Source organism: Styela clava, chromosome 4 (genome assembly GCF_964204865.1).
Source record: "Styela clava chromosome 4, kaStyClav1.hap1.2, whole genome shotgun sequence".
In the NCBI taxonomy this organism is placed as follows: Eukaryota; Metazoa; Chordata; class Ascidiacea; order Stolidobranchia; family Styelidae; genus Styela; species Styela clava.
Window position 1 is genome coordinate 12,210,988 of NC_135253.1, and position 15,714 is coordinate 12,226,701.

The 15,714-nt window shown below is 33.6% G+C and overlaps 1 protein-coding gene across 1 annotated transcript; it reads right to left on the reverse strand.

Annotated features, from left to right (window-relative positions):
• On the reverse strand, positions 1-9,319 carry LOC120325939 (uncharacterized). The gene is made up of 4 exons (XM_039392126.2): positions 8,655-9,319; positions 663-940; positions 326-459; positions 1-176 (listed from the first exon to the last, which is right to left on the reverse strand). Exons 1-4 carry the CDS (start codon positions 8,881-8,883, stop codon positions 14-16), a joined length of 804 nt encoding a protein of 267 aa, XP_039248060.1. The 5' UTR covers positions 8,884-9,319; the 3' UTR covers positions 1-13.
• Positions 9,320-15,714: the final 6,395 nt, after the last annotated feature.

Genomic DNA, 15,714 nt, shown 5'->3' on the forward strand with positions numbered 1-15,714 from the left:
CTCCTCTGCTCGTTTATTCTGCGACGCGAAGTTCGGGCGCAGATACGATGACGGATCTACCAGTATGGCCATGTGCCAAGTATTCCAACTCGTCGGCGCTGCAAACGCTACTCGGGGTGTTGTAGCGTGGTCCGGGACTAACGCTGTTGTCGGATCGACTGGAGGGTGAATGACACCTGCAAATTATAAAATCAAATTCTAAGTCCATTTGCTAAGTACCACCTAACCTAGCCTAGTATTTAAAAGATAATTTATTCCGATACAACTGAATTGGTATTCGGGAAATGGGGGAAGAGTGAGACAGTAGGTTATTTTGAATTCATACCTCTTTTCTGCATCTTCCGGACTGGAAGGTGGATGATCATTAGCGGCAGATCCACTGCTGGCTGTTTCTGCTGACATCAATTCCCGCTCGCGTTTCTGCTTGCGCCATTTTGCACGACGATTTTTGAACCAAACCTGTAAAACATTCGAATATTATGATATGGAATCTTGGAAGATATAATTGATACGATATAAAAATACAAACGTATTAAAGTTTTTGAGAACTTCGATTACTCTTACAGACATCGGATTTCAGCGACAATTTTATACGTAAGCAACCAATTCGCCCTGTTATTTCCTGCAGCACAAAAATATCAATTAACCCTTATAGCACCTACCTCAACTCGTTCCTCTTTCAAATCCACTTTTTCAGCCAATTGTTCTCTCATGACCACATCGGGGTAATGGGTTTTCTGAAACATGTTTTCGAGGGATTCCAGTTGCTCTTCGGTAAAGATTGTGCGATGACGGCGCTTGCGTTTGGCCGGAAGTCGGTAGAAAAATCCCGGCGGGCCAGCTGGCAGAGGTCCAACTCCAGAAGGAGCAACGTGGCTTCCGGTGGCGGCGGCTGCGGCCGCGGCAAAAGCGTACGGGGAGAGGAAAGTTGCAGGTACAACTGTAAACAGAATAATTTTTGTTTATATACATTAGAATGAAAACCGTATATAACTAATTCACGTTGTTCGTGGCCATGAGCCACGAACGTTGTACGTTTCATAGGCAACTACACTGGGAAATCCCTTTAGTTAAAACACGAACTAAACATTTCAAAAACATGAATACATACATGATTCAAATATCATGTCATTTGAAAGGGATAAAATTTTTTCAATATGAGTTGGCAAAGTCAACACTAAAATCTAAACACTCCAATGGAGGTAAATTTAAGTCAGCAGTATTAAGACAGAGACAATATTTCACAGCGATGGTGCAATTCTATTCGCTTTCGCCTTCTAAAAATGACTCGGACTAAAAGTTATCCCGCGAAAAATGCGAGAATCAGTAGATAAAATTTTGAAGAATCTGAATCTTGAATTGGACTAAAAATGGCGACCGTTCACCACTGATTCTGAAAAAACTTTTTCATTAGATATGATCCACATATCGAAATTTTAATTTAATTATATGGCGATAAGATCAAATCAAAAAATGTATAAAACAACATTAAAAAATTGATATTCGGATAAGCTATCAAATTGTCGATTCCAGCGCCAGACCGCAGAGAGGCGAATGAGATCTTAAATAACGATTTAAGTATTTAAACTTCAATAAACATAGGAAAAAAACGTTTTTTTCGTTGACCGAATGCAATCTTTCGCTAAACCAGACGTAATCAATCCTCAATATGAGAGAAAAACATCCAAAACGGAAACCAAGTTCAATCATCGTTGAAAAACGGCAGACAAGTTTGAAGACCACAACGAGACAAAAAGATTATAAACAAGACTGGGCATGCTTATTCTGATTTATAGTTTATCATTTTGGAACAAAAACTATAACACAAATTTACTTATTTTCAATATTTATTGTGTAATATTTTATATTGATTGCGATTGACTTAAAGTTTGTGAAAATTACAATATATCGCAGGATGAAATCTAGAGTTCAAATCCCATGCCCCACTTCCTCACCCAGGTGTGATAATTGGGTAAGCAATACGGAACGGGGGTAAATTCCGAGCCTTCTAATCTATAGTAGCTCCTTACTCAGCAGTGACGGCTTTTATAGAATCTTGTTGGAAACGAAAGCAGTTCAAATGCGTAGTATAAAAAAGGACTCATAATGTAACGTTACGATTTCTAGCAAGCTAGCGCGTTGGTTGGACTGCGCTTCTAACACGGATCGACAAAAGCATTGTAGCTATAGATTTATGAAAAATTTTAAATTTTGCGAACACTGTCGAAACAATACATTCATTTTTTTTGCTACGTAGTAGAATCAAATATCCTCTGTAAGCACGAAAATTCCCATTGATTATGGTGGAAATATTATGAGCTACCTGAAATTAACCTTTTCCGATATTCGCTTATTTCAATGGTAGTTACTGAGGGTAAATTGAGGAGAAAAATTTCCGTCTTATTGGTATATTCAAATTGCAAGGTTAAGTTTTTCTTTTCCTAGCTAAATTCGATTCTTCATCAGTTTTTATTTATAAAATTAATAAAAGTATTTTCCAAATTTTCATTGTCATTTTTCATTGTCTTATTTCCACAGTCCTCTACATAGACGCTATTTAAATGTATTGTTTATCATACACCCCACCGATGGTCATGTTTAAATGATCATTTCCAATTTTGACATTAACATTGAAGGTAAACTTTTTCAATGATAAAAATATGATTTTATCTTCAGCGTATCTGACGTCATTGGCAGACGACGATCGCCAAATTATACTTCTATTACAAGTAGTTGAGGAAAAATCGTTACGATAAATCCTTCATGCAATCTGGATAATGTCAGGTCACTGAAAGCTCAACTTCTTGCTCAAAAAGTAATGTACTTTTGAGATATAATACCAAGTTTTGGCCATGGATAAAAGACAGAAACAATTTGAAATGTCGCGATTTTAGTACAAGCAGGACAGACTAAAACGACTTTAATTTTAAATATGCCCTTGGAAATCAAATTCGACAACAACTGAATACCCACTCCAGTTTATACTCTTTTTTCAAAACTTAATGCATTAAATAGCGTAATGAAACTTTTAATTGAGTAAGCCCTAATAGTAGTCAATAAGTAACGGATTTTTTTCGGAATTGTTAGATTTTACGGTAACACGCTTCCATACAAACTTCGCTTTCACGTGCAAAAATACGTCATGATGTTCCGGATAAGGCGTTGTCTATTGAATACAATTAGTCCATGTACATAATAGGGTGATTAGCCACGACTTGATTATAATTTTGACAATATGTCCATCTTTAATTTTCGATTACCGAACGATTATCAAATAAATTTTGTAATTAGTATTGTGTAGAAGGGATTGGTGGATCATTTCTATAACAGTCCAATTCATAGCTAGGAATAAACGGTGATTGTACACGCATTTGGGGTCCTTTCTTATTCGGAATTGGAATAAAATAGTATTGTGTTTCATCATCCGGTCGTTTTGAATAATTTTTAATTATCGCTTAATTAGGCCGTGTGAATAAATCGTTTTTCATGTAAATAGTATATACAATAGCAGAAGGATGCAACTATACAATAAAAAAATTAAAATGTCGTCCAATTTCATTGAAAGTTCAACTTTTTTAGCAGACAAGAACATTGCACGGGATCCTATGATTCAGTACACGTTTTATTATTCTGTTAATGATATTAACTAATATAAAATCAATCTCGCATATAGTGAAATGACTCTTTCGACATTGTTCAAAATAGATACTGATTGTAATTTAAGTTTTAGGATGTAATACTAATCAAACTATACCACATAAAAGTTTTGTCTTCATCATTTAAATTTCGATTAACTTTCAACTTTCGATGACTTTCACTTCCATGCTGAGCAATAGTGATATACAGCACGTTATAACAGTAATATTGTTATGTCCGACGCTATTAGCAACTTGGGAAATTTACTGATTTTAGTCCATGCGGAAATGAATTTTTTATGGCTTAATCTTGCGGTAATTCCATTGAAAAAGTCCAATTTGAAACCCGCTTCAAGTCATATTAATAATACCATAATCGAGATAGTTGGTTTTTTGAAAACTGAAAACTAGTTGAATTACCTAGAATCGGTATTACTAATATATTAAAAGCTTTTAATTAGTCAAAACCGAAAATCCTAACAATGCCTCACGCTAACATTTCCATTGTTGATCATGATTTCACAAATACTGATATAATTTCGATCTTAGCTCATCCAAACCTGCTGATGACGGCGTCGGGAATGCCACGATAAGACGAAGCTCTAACTCGGAATAGATTTAGCTCTGGGTAATGGATTTCAACGCGTCTTAAAATGACTTTTATAATACCGCAGGTTCGTTATATTAATTAAACAGTTATATCGTGCTTAGTGTTTATATTTAAGCGTCGTACTGTTACGCTACTGTTAATTCAGAATTTACTCAAACGTCGAGCTGAATTTTGAGCTGACCCCAATGGGTTAATAAAAACGTAATAACACCTGTCAGCTTTACGTTACGCTTATTGAAAATACTTTCAAAAATTTTTATACACAAAAATCATAATCCATCCTTGAAGAATTCTCTTTTATCGCCAAGAATAAGCTTCCGGGTATTGTCATTTGGGGGTAGCAGTGTCACTGGGGGTTGGGATAAAGAACCAAAAGGGCGCCACGGCGTCTACGTGTCACGCTAGATTGCTAATAAGAAGCGGATTGAACCGCGATATCGAAGGAAAAATATCGTGATTTTTTTTTAAATTGGGACCATTTTTAGTTTTAAAAATTGTTGAACAAAGAATCCTTGAAAACATTTTTTTGCGAGTACAGTGCCGTTAAACTAAATTGTTGAGAATAGATCAAAAATGTGTATGATTTTATTACGTTTATAATAGTTATCCAAATAATGACCAAGTATACGCTATAAAAACGCTGATGATAGAGATTAAAATTTAATTTCGGATAAAATAACTTTAAAGTTAGCGAAGTAAGTGAAAGGTATCATCATCTAAATAAATGTCGGTATCTATAAAGTACTCTAAGCACAGTCATTTCCAATAAAAATAAATGAAGTCGGCATTTCGACAAATAAACCAATGATTAAAAAATGCTTCAGAAAAATGTACGGACCAAGCAAGAAACTTGCTTATATTACGTCTATTAACCTACGTTCATGTTTGGCCGAAATATGAAAAACACATCGGAATGAGATTTTGTTATTACGGTTCGTTTCTATATTGAACTTATCTACTATTTACTTAGGGTAGATGGATACGTAAAGTGGACAGCCGTAAGCCCTAAATCGCCCGTAACAGTTCACGAATTAGCTCGCTATCACGGATCCATCAGCGAATGCATTACCGCTCCTTCAATCGAAGATTATATACGAAAAGCAATTTTATTCTATTTAATATTATTTTTTAAAATGGGTTCCGTTCTATTTTAAAACGGATTTCAACATTTTGTTTTGTTTCTGATAGATTGTACATTGAAGATTGTTTAAAGACAGCATCGCCATTATTGTCTGATGATATGCATTCGCGCGATGCTTACAAAATAAAAGCATTTCATTTTGAATATTTATTGTATCCGCCTTGACTTGAATTTTTAAACTAGAGTTATTTTGAGTTTTATTCACACTTAATATTTATGCCGAATCGACAAAACGAAACTGATAAATGCAACAAAACAAAATGGCGGCATGATGTTTTTTTCAAATTAAACGTGTATAACGGAACTCCAGAGAAATAACTTTTAAAAGCGCTTATTATCCACATTACACAGTGTTGTAAACAGTGTGTATTTCATGCATACATTATTAAATAATTTATATATTTTAAACTACAAAAATAAAGCGGTAAATGGGCAAAATATTATTAAATGGTCTTTCCATCCACTTATTCCGCCACAAACTTGTTTTGCGTAAATCGCGTTCCTTTGGTTTTTGAATTAGATCTACGTGTGGTCGAAAATCATCGATCATATTTATATACTACAAATTGGAGTAGAGAAATCGATGTTTTTTCGAAATTTTACAACACGATGTAACGAAACCATTATCAAATGACGTAATGGTTACATATTTCCAAGGTAGTTACACAAAAAAAAAATGAAAAAAAACACGCATAAACTTCTCAAAAAGAAATCGGATTTTTTTTGAAAAACACAACTTGGATAAGATCAAGTTTCATATTACCGAAATACTTAAAAAGATAAATAGAAAAAACATTATGAAAATATTATCATTAAAAAGTTACACAAAAAATTAAAAGTGGAACAGCAATAAATAGGCGGCGAATCACAAAGACGATTTACGTCCATTTTCAGGATTTAGCAAAATGGATTAAGATTAAAAAATAAATTTAATGACGGTATTTACGCTTTTGATCTTTCGCCGCGTTCCCATTCTCTAATAAATTTTCACTTTTTAGCGCTTAGTCAGTTTACAATTCTCACGCAAAAATCTCGTCTTATCGGATAATAAATCAACACTTTTAAGATGTAATCGTCCGGAGAGACTTAAAGTTAGAAGAAAGCCCCGTCACGAAAATTCTTTTCAAATTTTGAAGTGGGAGAAAAAACGAAAACAAAAAAGAAAAGCAAAGAGACAGGTTGAATCAAAAAACGATATTAAATATAAACATGAATGGGCCACATATACAGTAAATACTATTAAAGTAAGTTTACGTGTCTCGCACACTCGAAAAGCCAACTCTGGCTATTGTGAAATAAGTTGCGATCTCGCGATCGGATTTCTTACAATTATAGAGGAGGGTATTATACATGATTTGTTAGAACATAAAGGATCATTTGTTTATACATTTTTATTTGAATGACAGAATCGATTAATTCCTTGTTTACGTTCGCACTATAATTCATTCATTATTATTCCTTCGACCGCTTGTGTGGTATAAACAGTTAATAGATTTTAATAGGATTATACCTAAAACAACTATATATACGTGCAAAATTGCTATGTAAATGAACACACATGAACTAAGCGATAATGAGGCGGGATGTACCTTCAGCAAAAAACCCTGTTCGTAGAATTTTTCACAAAAAAATCAAAATTTACAAAAAAATCGCTTCATTGCACATCTAAAACAGCGTGGGCGGGGAGAAGCGATTTGCTTTCTTTTTTCTTCTTTTATTTTTTAACATCTCCCTCCATGAACCATACAATCAAGGGTATTATTTAACCTCTTAAAGCTCGGAGAAACGGTACTTCGTGATTCAAAATTGTAAACGGATTAAAATGATTCATAAGCTAAGACCAAGTTGCTAAAAAATAGGCACTCAGTTAATAGGTTAAACCGTCGTCTGCTATTTTTCTTTAAAATTTAAATTTCGATAATTTATTATAAAACGACAACGTGTCCTTGACAAATTAAATCGCGAAGTACAAATATACAGAACAAGTTTTCCGACCCGAAGCGCAATTAATTCATTTTACCTCCATCCAAAATATAAAGTTACATAACATATAGTACAAGATTTTAATTTTGTTAAAAATTCAAACTTATAAAAATTATTTTTGCTTAATTTGTGATCATTATAAGACAATAATACTTAAAATCAACAAACACCAGCAAAAATGAATTTCTTTCAAAGAGATTGTGGTTGGCACGAATTTGCCGTGAAGCGCTAAATTTTTTTTCCAAGAAAAATAACCAAAACTTAGAACTAGTTAGACAGCCCGAGGCGAGATTTCTGCTGTGATCAAAACAAAATTTTCATAAATCGCGGAGAAAGCTGGTAGGATTAGAGAGGGTCAAAGTTAAAAATAGCAAAAAATGACTTTATAAAAAATGAATAAAACGATGTTTATCACGGTATGAAATTGTAACCACAGAAAAATAGCAAAAAATGACTGTATGTAAAAAATGAATAAGACGATAATCGTAACTTTATAAATTTGTAACCACAGAAAATAAGATTTATTATTGGCAACTTATTATAACGTAGCGAAACATTCTAATTACTGGGTTTCAAGTTTTTTCTGTGAATCATTATTTACTTTTTCGGTCGTTAATTTAGTTTTTTTTAAACGGAAACCAGGCGTATGTAATACCCAACTCATCTCTCATATACATATAACATTGATAAAATATTCATCATACGACATGATAAAATGAGGTATTTTATATTACGCCATTAATATGTGTGGAAAGGTCTGTCGTCACGTTATCTCACTATGATGTGGTAGAAAGGTATGCGCTCAGTCGATTTATTTATCGTCTCAAGTTTTCCTAACACTTCTTGCGCACAGCGACTGTTATGCGCTCTAGTACATCGGTTGCTCGACAAATAGCGAACATAAGATACTTCTCAAGTTACACGAAACAGTTAATCTTGTTTAAAAGCATCACATTACGCCCATTCAAACATGATTTGTGATAGAACTCAATTTAAAATGGGTAGTCCGTTGTTTGTTATTTGTCTACGAAAAACGTTCAACAAAATTAGAAGCGCTGGCTACGATAAAAAGATAAAACGTTGGTGGAAATTTTGTGAGAACTCATTTTTGTTTAGCTTGCCAATCATCATAGCTAATGTTGTTCAAAGTATTAAATCGTTAACGTGATTCGCCATTTTCATACTTTTCGAAAAAAAAAATAAAACCAAAAAGAAATTTATACGTTTTATACGTGAAATAATTTTTTAATTTGACGATATGTGTAATAATATGATAAAAACTCACCATTTGATGAGTACAATCCTGCTGTGTAAGGATATAAGTAGGAATAGCAGGCTGCAGCGGCTGCTGAACTTTGATAAGGCGCGCAGGCAGCGGCGGCGGCAGCTGTCAGAGTGGCACGCAAGTATGGAGCCATGGGTGCAGTGGTCGCAGCATGGACGACTGGATCCGGGTTCACTATGGTTGGGGCCTGCTTGGCCAGAATGTTGTCAATGCTGAATTGTAGCGACATAACTTTCTTTTTTAATTGGCAGTGTTCGGAGTTGAAAATAATCTTTGGTCGTTTTCGCTGCTACGTTTCACAGTAGAAATTTCAGCTTATTCGAAAATCGGATAAAATACGACAACCAGGTCGACAAAAACAAGACGCCGGGTCTTGAAAATAAAGTTTTTCTTGAATGAGTAAAAAATCGGCTTGAGGGTTGATTTACAACTTTATAAGTTTTCGGCCAGCCGTTGATAATATTCGTCTCAGACGATTGACAATAATGTTCTTCTTTCAAATGTAGAAGTAGAAAATGTAGTTCGAATGATGATACCCGCTGTCAGTGTACCAGCCACTGAACTTAAATCTATGCGGGGAGAGTCCTGCTCTGATAATGTACAAAAAGGGCGAAACGCGCTTCCTTCACTAGCCTGCTATCTTGAGCTCATCTCTTCGTAGAATGAATCCCGTAGCGCGTTCTTCGCATTGAAATCGTCCACGAGGAGAACTCAACGGACCACGAAGCGCAATCGAGCGCAACCGGATAGGGGAGAATTTCTCTCCCGCGTTAGTTGTTTTTGTTCTCGTTGAAAATTTCTCCAATATTTTAGTCAATGAGTATTACATACTCGCGCATGGGACAGTGTTCCTTTACACCGAGAAATCGGCCCATGCTCAACAAGTTATCTTGGACGAAAAGCAATGTGATACGAGAGCACTTCAAATCTTTTTCAACAACTTCCTTGAGGTAGAACTTTCCTAAGTCTTCTGTTTTACATTTTCGTTCAATTTTGACCCAAATTCTGTGCGTCATTAGCAGTTCGCATTCCTTAACTTGCCCAAATATAGTAAACGATCGAACGGGGGCAGTTTTGGGGCTTCATGTGGGTACAAAGTGCGCATATTGATGTGGCCATAAAATAGAAGAAAATAACAAAACTTGTATTTTGATAACCGATTGAAATAAATTATAGTGTGGGCAATAAAGTCAGAAAGACCCACACACAACTTTAGGTATAAATTACATCTATTCTTCGTATACAGTTTTTCAATCATCGTCTGCTAAAAAGTGGACAGGGTCAAAATGTTGCCAAATATAACCCCAAATATAGTCAATAATATGGTCACAAAAAGTGTGTGTTAAAGATGGTATTCTGATCACATTTATTTCATAAGACAAAAATTGATTGTTCTACATTTTATTTCACTAAAATTATCAAGAACCTAGTTTATAATTTGTAATGTTATATAAAAAATTAAGTGCGGCTAACATGTTTTTGAAATAAAATAAAATAATAGGTAAATAAAACAATTTAAACTCGAAGCTTTCCTCTTAAAGCCATCTTTTCTCAAAATGCTTTTTTTATTTCGTTTTTTTAGGATTTACACATATTTGCAAATACGGACAATATGAGAAAACAATGAACAATGATCTTGTTTTATTTTTGTTTGATTTTGTTGTTTCACACAAAAGCAGGAATGTGATTTTAAAAAACCTCTAAATTTAATTTTCAGCTTTATAGTTATAACTAGCAATTTATATGCATTCCTAATCGTTTCCAGACAGAGTAAAGTACAAATTTACATGCAGCTTAACATTATGATTGTCGGTTGCTATGTTAAGCACGGAGCTCCGGTTTAAACTTCTAAAGGTCAAGAATAAGTTTTGTAACAAAATTACTTCTTTATGTTTCAAAATTCAGGAAATCAAGTTAAAATATGTAAGGATTAGTTCATGTCTTGTTTTTTCTTATCTTCCCAACCTGCAATTTTCAGATAATTTGTAAAAGACAATATATAAAGATTATAAGTGAATTCCGGTGTTTATGTTCATTTTAAAAGATTTAAATCAGAAAATGCGGATGCCCACTTGACAGAAACAACTTGGGAACAGCCGTGAAGTGAATTCCTACGTGGTATAGACAAAGCTTTTTGGCCGCAAAGTCTGGCTATCTGCTGTAGTCTAACTAGCGTTTATTGGATTAAATCCATAAGATACAAGTGGATGTACGAAAACGTTACAGGTGCCTAATTCGATAATTAGACCTTTAGTGATCTAAATAATTCGCGATGGCGTTCTAGGCTTGGTTTGAAGCTCACTTGGTAGGTGTGTCAGAATTTTGGAAACGTCAACCTCGTAATTTGGCCACCTCTTGTCAATAACAGGATTCAAACTCTACAAATTACACCTAAATTTTCGTAACTCGATATAGCTCGTCTTGTAACAAGAGAACTATACCTCTAATCCGTGAGATTTGGACCCGAAATTCTTCAAATCCATGCTATTTGATCAGGATGACGTAATTACACTCGAAAAAACAAAACAAAAAAATTCACATAGTATAATAAGATTTCAAACAATTTTCTCATTTTTCTAACCTTTTGCTCTTTGCCAGTATATCGGGCATCTCGCTGAATCAATCAATAAACTACATTTAACATGGGATATTGTCCGGGCGGGAACGGGTTATGTTCTTTGGATCTCAGATCACTCTGAAACTCATTTAACTTTTGTATCATCATTAAATGTATAAGAAGTAATCATTATTTGAGTATAATTTCCTAGATCAAAACGTCGACAATCGTTAACTACCTGAAATTTGTCGAAAATATTTGGATTTGTAATAAAGTGTATAATTTTAATTTGGCATTCGTTCTAATTTTAAATTGTGTTTACTCGTGATATGAAACTCTAATTATACATCTTCAGATTGAATCCCTGTTGTAATCTCCCCACATATACGTAATTTTATTACATCGTAATAAGTAGTAATGAACGAGTAATTTCAACTTCTTATTTGCTTAAGTATAAGTCTCTTCCTTTCCGGACACATTGTTAATATAATTATATATTATATATATTTTGGGATTCTCATGCTTTGTTATATCTAATTTCACAAAATATATATATTATTTCAAATAACAAAACGAGCATACAGATGAAATTGGATCTTTGGATAGTAAAATACATCTAAGCCGTGTCGTTATGCAGTATTATAATGAGATGTAGGCTGTGTAGATTGAACCAAAACAATTTTAAATTCGTGATCACGCGAAGCTCAGCATCAACTATTTTAATTTTGAGTGATACATGTGTAAACAGCTTGAGTGGAATTATAAGTTTTAAATAAATAATTATGAGTTGCATTATGTTCTTACTTGGACCATGGTCCCAACGGGCAAAGACTTAATCAAATTTGCAGGTGTCACTATAGTACAAATAGATATATATAATAGATATAAACAACGATACATTCCAACGAAATTGAATTGCTTGCTATTTTTGAATGTTGCACTAAAGTTGCACCTGTTCTAGTCGATGGTCATAAATTGTCTACCGCATATCATGCATAAATTTTGTTGTATTGCCTCAAATTAATTTCATTATTTCGATGTAACATCATGTTATATACTCATCAATGTGGTAATTTATTGCCAACCACCGTTTATCAGCTTTCATAAATGGCGGGACTTTCTGGTAGATGAAGATATCGTGCGAAGTAATAATATTGCGTGGGTGAATGTTTACGAGATATATCTGCCTATCATCCGCATGTGACATCTTGGTAGTCAATTGTTTTCTGAAAAAGATAGACCTTGGTAAGATTTGCTCATGACTGACAGAGTATTGTGGCATGTGGGACGTTTATATAAGTAATTATAAATTGTTTAGAAATATTGTTAAGCATGAAACTATATTCTTTACATGCAACAATGCTTATGAATGGATTTTGTGTAAAACAGATCTGAGCAACATGGACGCTTCCTCATTCCTCGCTTTTTTATAAGAAGATAATTGTCACAGCTGATATTATTAACTAATTTTGTGAGAAATTAGCCCCGGACCCTTCCCACTTTCCGTGAAAAGGCCATTCTACTCAGCACTGACGTTAAACATCAAAATTCAGTTAATATATCTGTTGGTAAATATTTCTAGTACTGTGTGACTTTGTGATGACGTACTAAGTAAATCCACTGAGCCAATTCAAATTGTCGCGACAGATTGCTGAAACGCGTATCAAACTGTAAATCGCGTGCGTGTGGATAACAATTCCACCCCATATTTTCACAATGAATATAAGAAATAGATAGAAAAAGATAATGTAACATCATTTTACTCATAAGTGGTGATTTGAGATTATGGCACGAGTCAAAACTAGACTATTTCACTAATTTACTCTCATGAGTCAACCCTCGACACAAAAGCTGTGAATCATTTGATAAAGATAAACATTGCTTACACAGAACGCAACTTGAGACTAGGATCATCATTATATTACTAAATGTTGGGGGAAATTCTATCCCAAAGGCTTTATTAAGCGAAAAGAATAAAAAGTGAAAAGTATTGACAATATTGTTAAACAATCCCTTGTTCACTGTTCAGTGAATTTAGATAGAAAGCTGGATATCGAATATTTTGATTTTATCGCCACAAAGTAAATTACAAAACTTCAAAATTTCGTAAATTTTAACAGTATTCAATAGTTTTCAACAGGGAAAAAATCTTGAGATTTTTAAAAGTTATTACGAATATTTGTATTTACGAAATTGAACAAACTTTATTGTAATTTATCATATTTCAATATTGAGAAAAATCAAATTGAATGTATTTCGGTGACTATTTTTTTACAACTGAGAAGAGATCGAAGTTGAAATAATCTTCTTGAAATAAAGGAGGTAGCTATTTCTTATTTGGTCAGGAACTGTTATGAATACCACAGCGTGGGCCACCTGGAATATTTCGCTATTGTATAAATTTACGTATCCATCTCACTTCTCGCAGAATATACTCAAGTGGTACTACCGTATTGTTGAAGTTATTATTCCCAAGCGCAATGATCTGATGGTACTTTCCTAATTTTACGAAAAAAATTAGCTGTTGACTAGACATGAGTTGCAGATGAATCGTGTCTTAGGGCGAACTCTATCAGCAAACCATGCCTCGTCAAATCTACTTAACCATCGTAAACTTCTCATTGTGGGATACCGGAACCTCAGCTATTGTTAGTGTTTGTATTACTAGTAAAAAGCCCTTAAAGTCATAAATAAATAATCGAAAACTAGATCGTAAAATTTAACAGTTCGTTTACCGACAAAACGGGGGCATATGACCACTTGAATTCGCCACTTGACCACTTATACATCCACCAATGAGTTAGTACAACAGGCCTAGATAAACGACACGAAATTATGGTGTGTATTTAGGGTTTTATTGTCAACTTTCTCAAATAATTATTTTCAAATTTTTCTAAATTAATAAATATGGAAAGCAAAAAAGAATCAATTACTTTACTTTCGTTTCTCATATTCGAGACGCCTTTGGATCAAGTTCAAACTTATGAGGAAAAAGGAAGATCCCAATGAAATATTTTTTATTCAGTGTTAAGTAATCATCATTGTATAGCAGGAAGAGTTTATAGTCCCATTGAAATTTTAATAAAATGATAAAGTTATTCAAATTCCAATCACTTCGCAGCGTCAAAAAAGAAAAAAGAAAATCTCGAGCTTGGCCATTGGTGCACTTTCGGATTTTTGTGGACTCTTTTTTAAATACGTGCACCGTCTTACAATTATTACATAAACGCTTATTTAGTATAATTTGATCTGGTCTTGGAGAATTTGTCGATTACGTTATTAAAAGATTTCAAGACTGTTCCCAACTACGAGATGAGACAAAATTCATTCGTTGTCGATTGTTTGGTTTCAAGATCACATCGTGAATATTTGTGATATTTTGGTCATTTGCGTAAAAGATCAGGGTTTGGGTTATCACCTAATTTGCAATTGAACACTTTGGCAAATAAATATCTTGAGACAAACCCAATATAAAATTTGTTTTGCTGATTTAACACGAAATATTCAATGGATATGACGTTTTTACTTTTGTGTGGTCTACAAATCTAGTTATTTTGACGGAACTCGATAAGAAATCTTAGGATAGGAGAGATTTACGAGCAGATAATGGGATAAATCATGCGGTAATTTGCACTAAAGTTTATTTATTTAATTGCTAATGCTGTTTTCGAAGAGAGTGATTCATTCATATTCGAATTACTGCGGCTTTGAGACGTTGGTTCTTGAGATGACTGTTTGAAAAAAATTGGAAGGTGCATACATTTTGGATATGAGAAAAGGACAGTGACTTGTTGGTAAAATTTGAAAAATAATTAGCAATGACGAAGAAAATTAATGAGTTGTCGAAAATTGTTGAATCTTTAGAATATTGTCCATTTTAAAAACCATTTATTGTGCCCAAAATTGACGATTTTTATAATCTGTTGTTTTGGTTCAACCAGATAATTCGTATTTAATATTATAATCTAATTATAATCAGATTAACGGTCAAAACCATAAAAAAGTTCATTAATCAAAAGATTCAGTAAAAGGTTTTGAGTTATAAATTGAGTGTTATTTAAATTTTACTCTTCTTCCTATGATCCGTATATCGTCGAATAGAGCACGCAGTACATCTCCATTTATCATCGTTTAAAAGTTGTCATTTTTAGTCTCTTTATCATTCTCATAATGTATTTTTATATTTTTTCCAGAGAAAATAAGCGTAATTTATTGGTAAATACAATCAATGTCTAACGCTCATAATTCAAATGTTAGTCTTGATTCACAAAAGTACAAGATATGATGTAATGCGGCAAGAAATTTATTGAGCAAATAAGGGTAAAATTCCTCCCGTCAGCGTCCAATAAACTGTCGAACTATCTATCTAATATGCGGAACCCAGGGATGGCTTAGATGGATTTAGACATAACGTTAGAGTGTAAATATGTGATTCTATCTATCATAAAAGAGAAATACATGTGTCTCATGAATATATTATACATAGGCAGTTGTTTGGTAAGT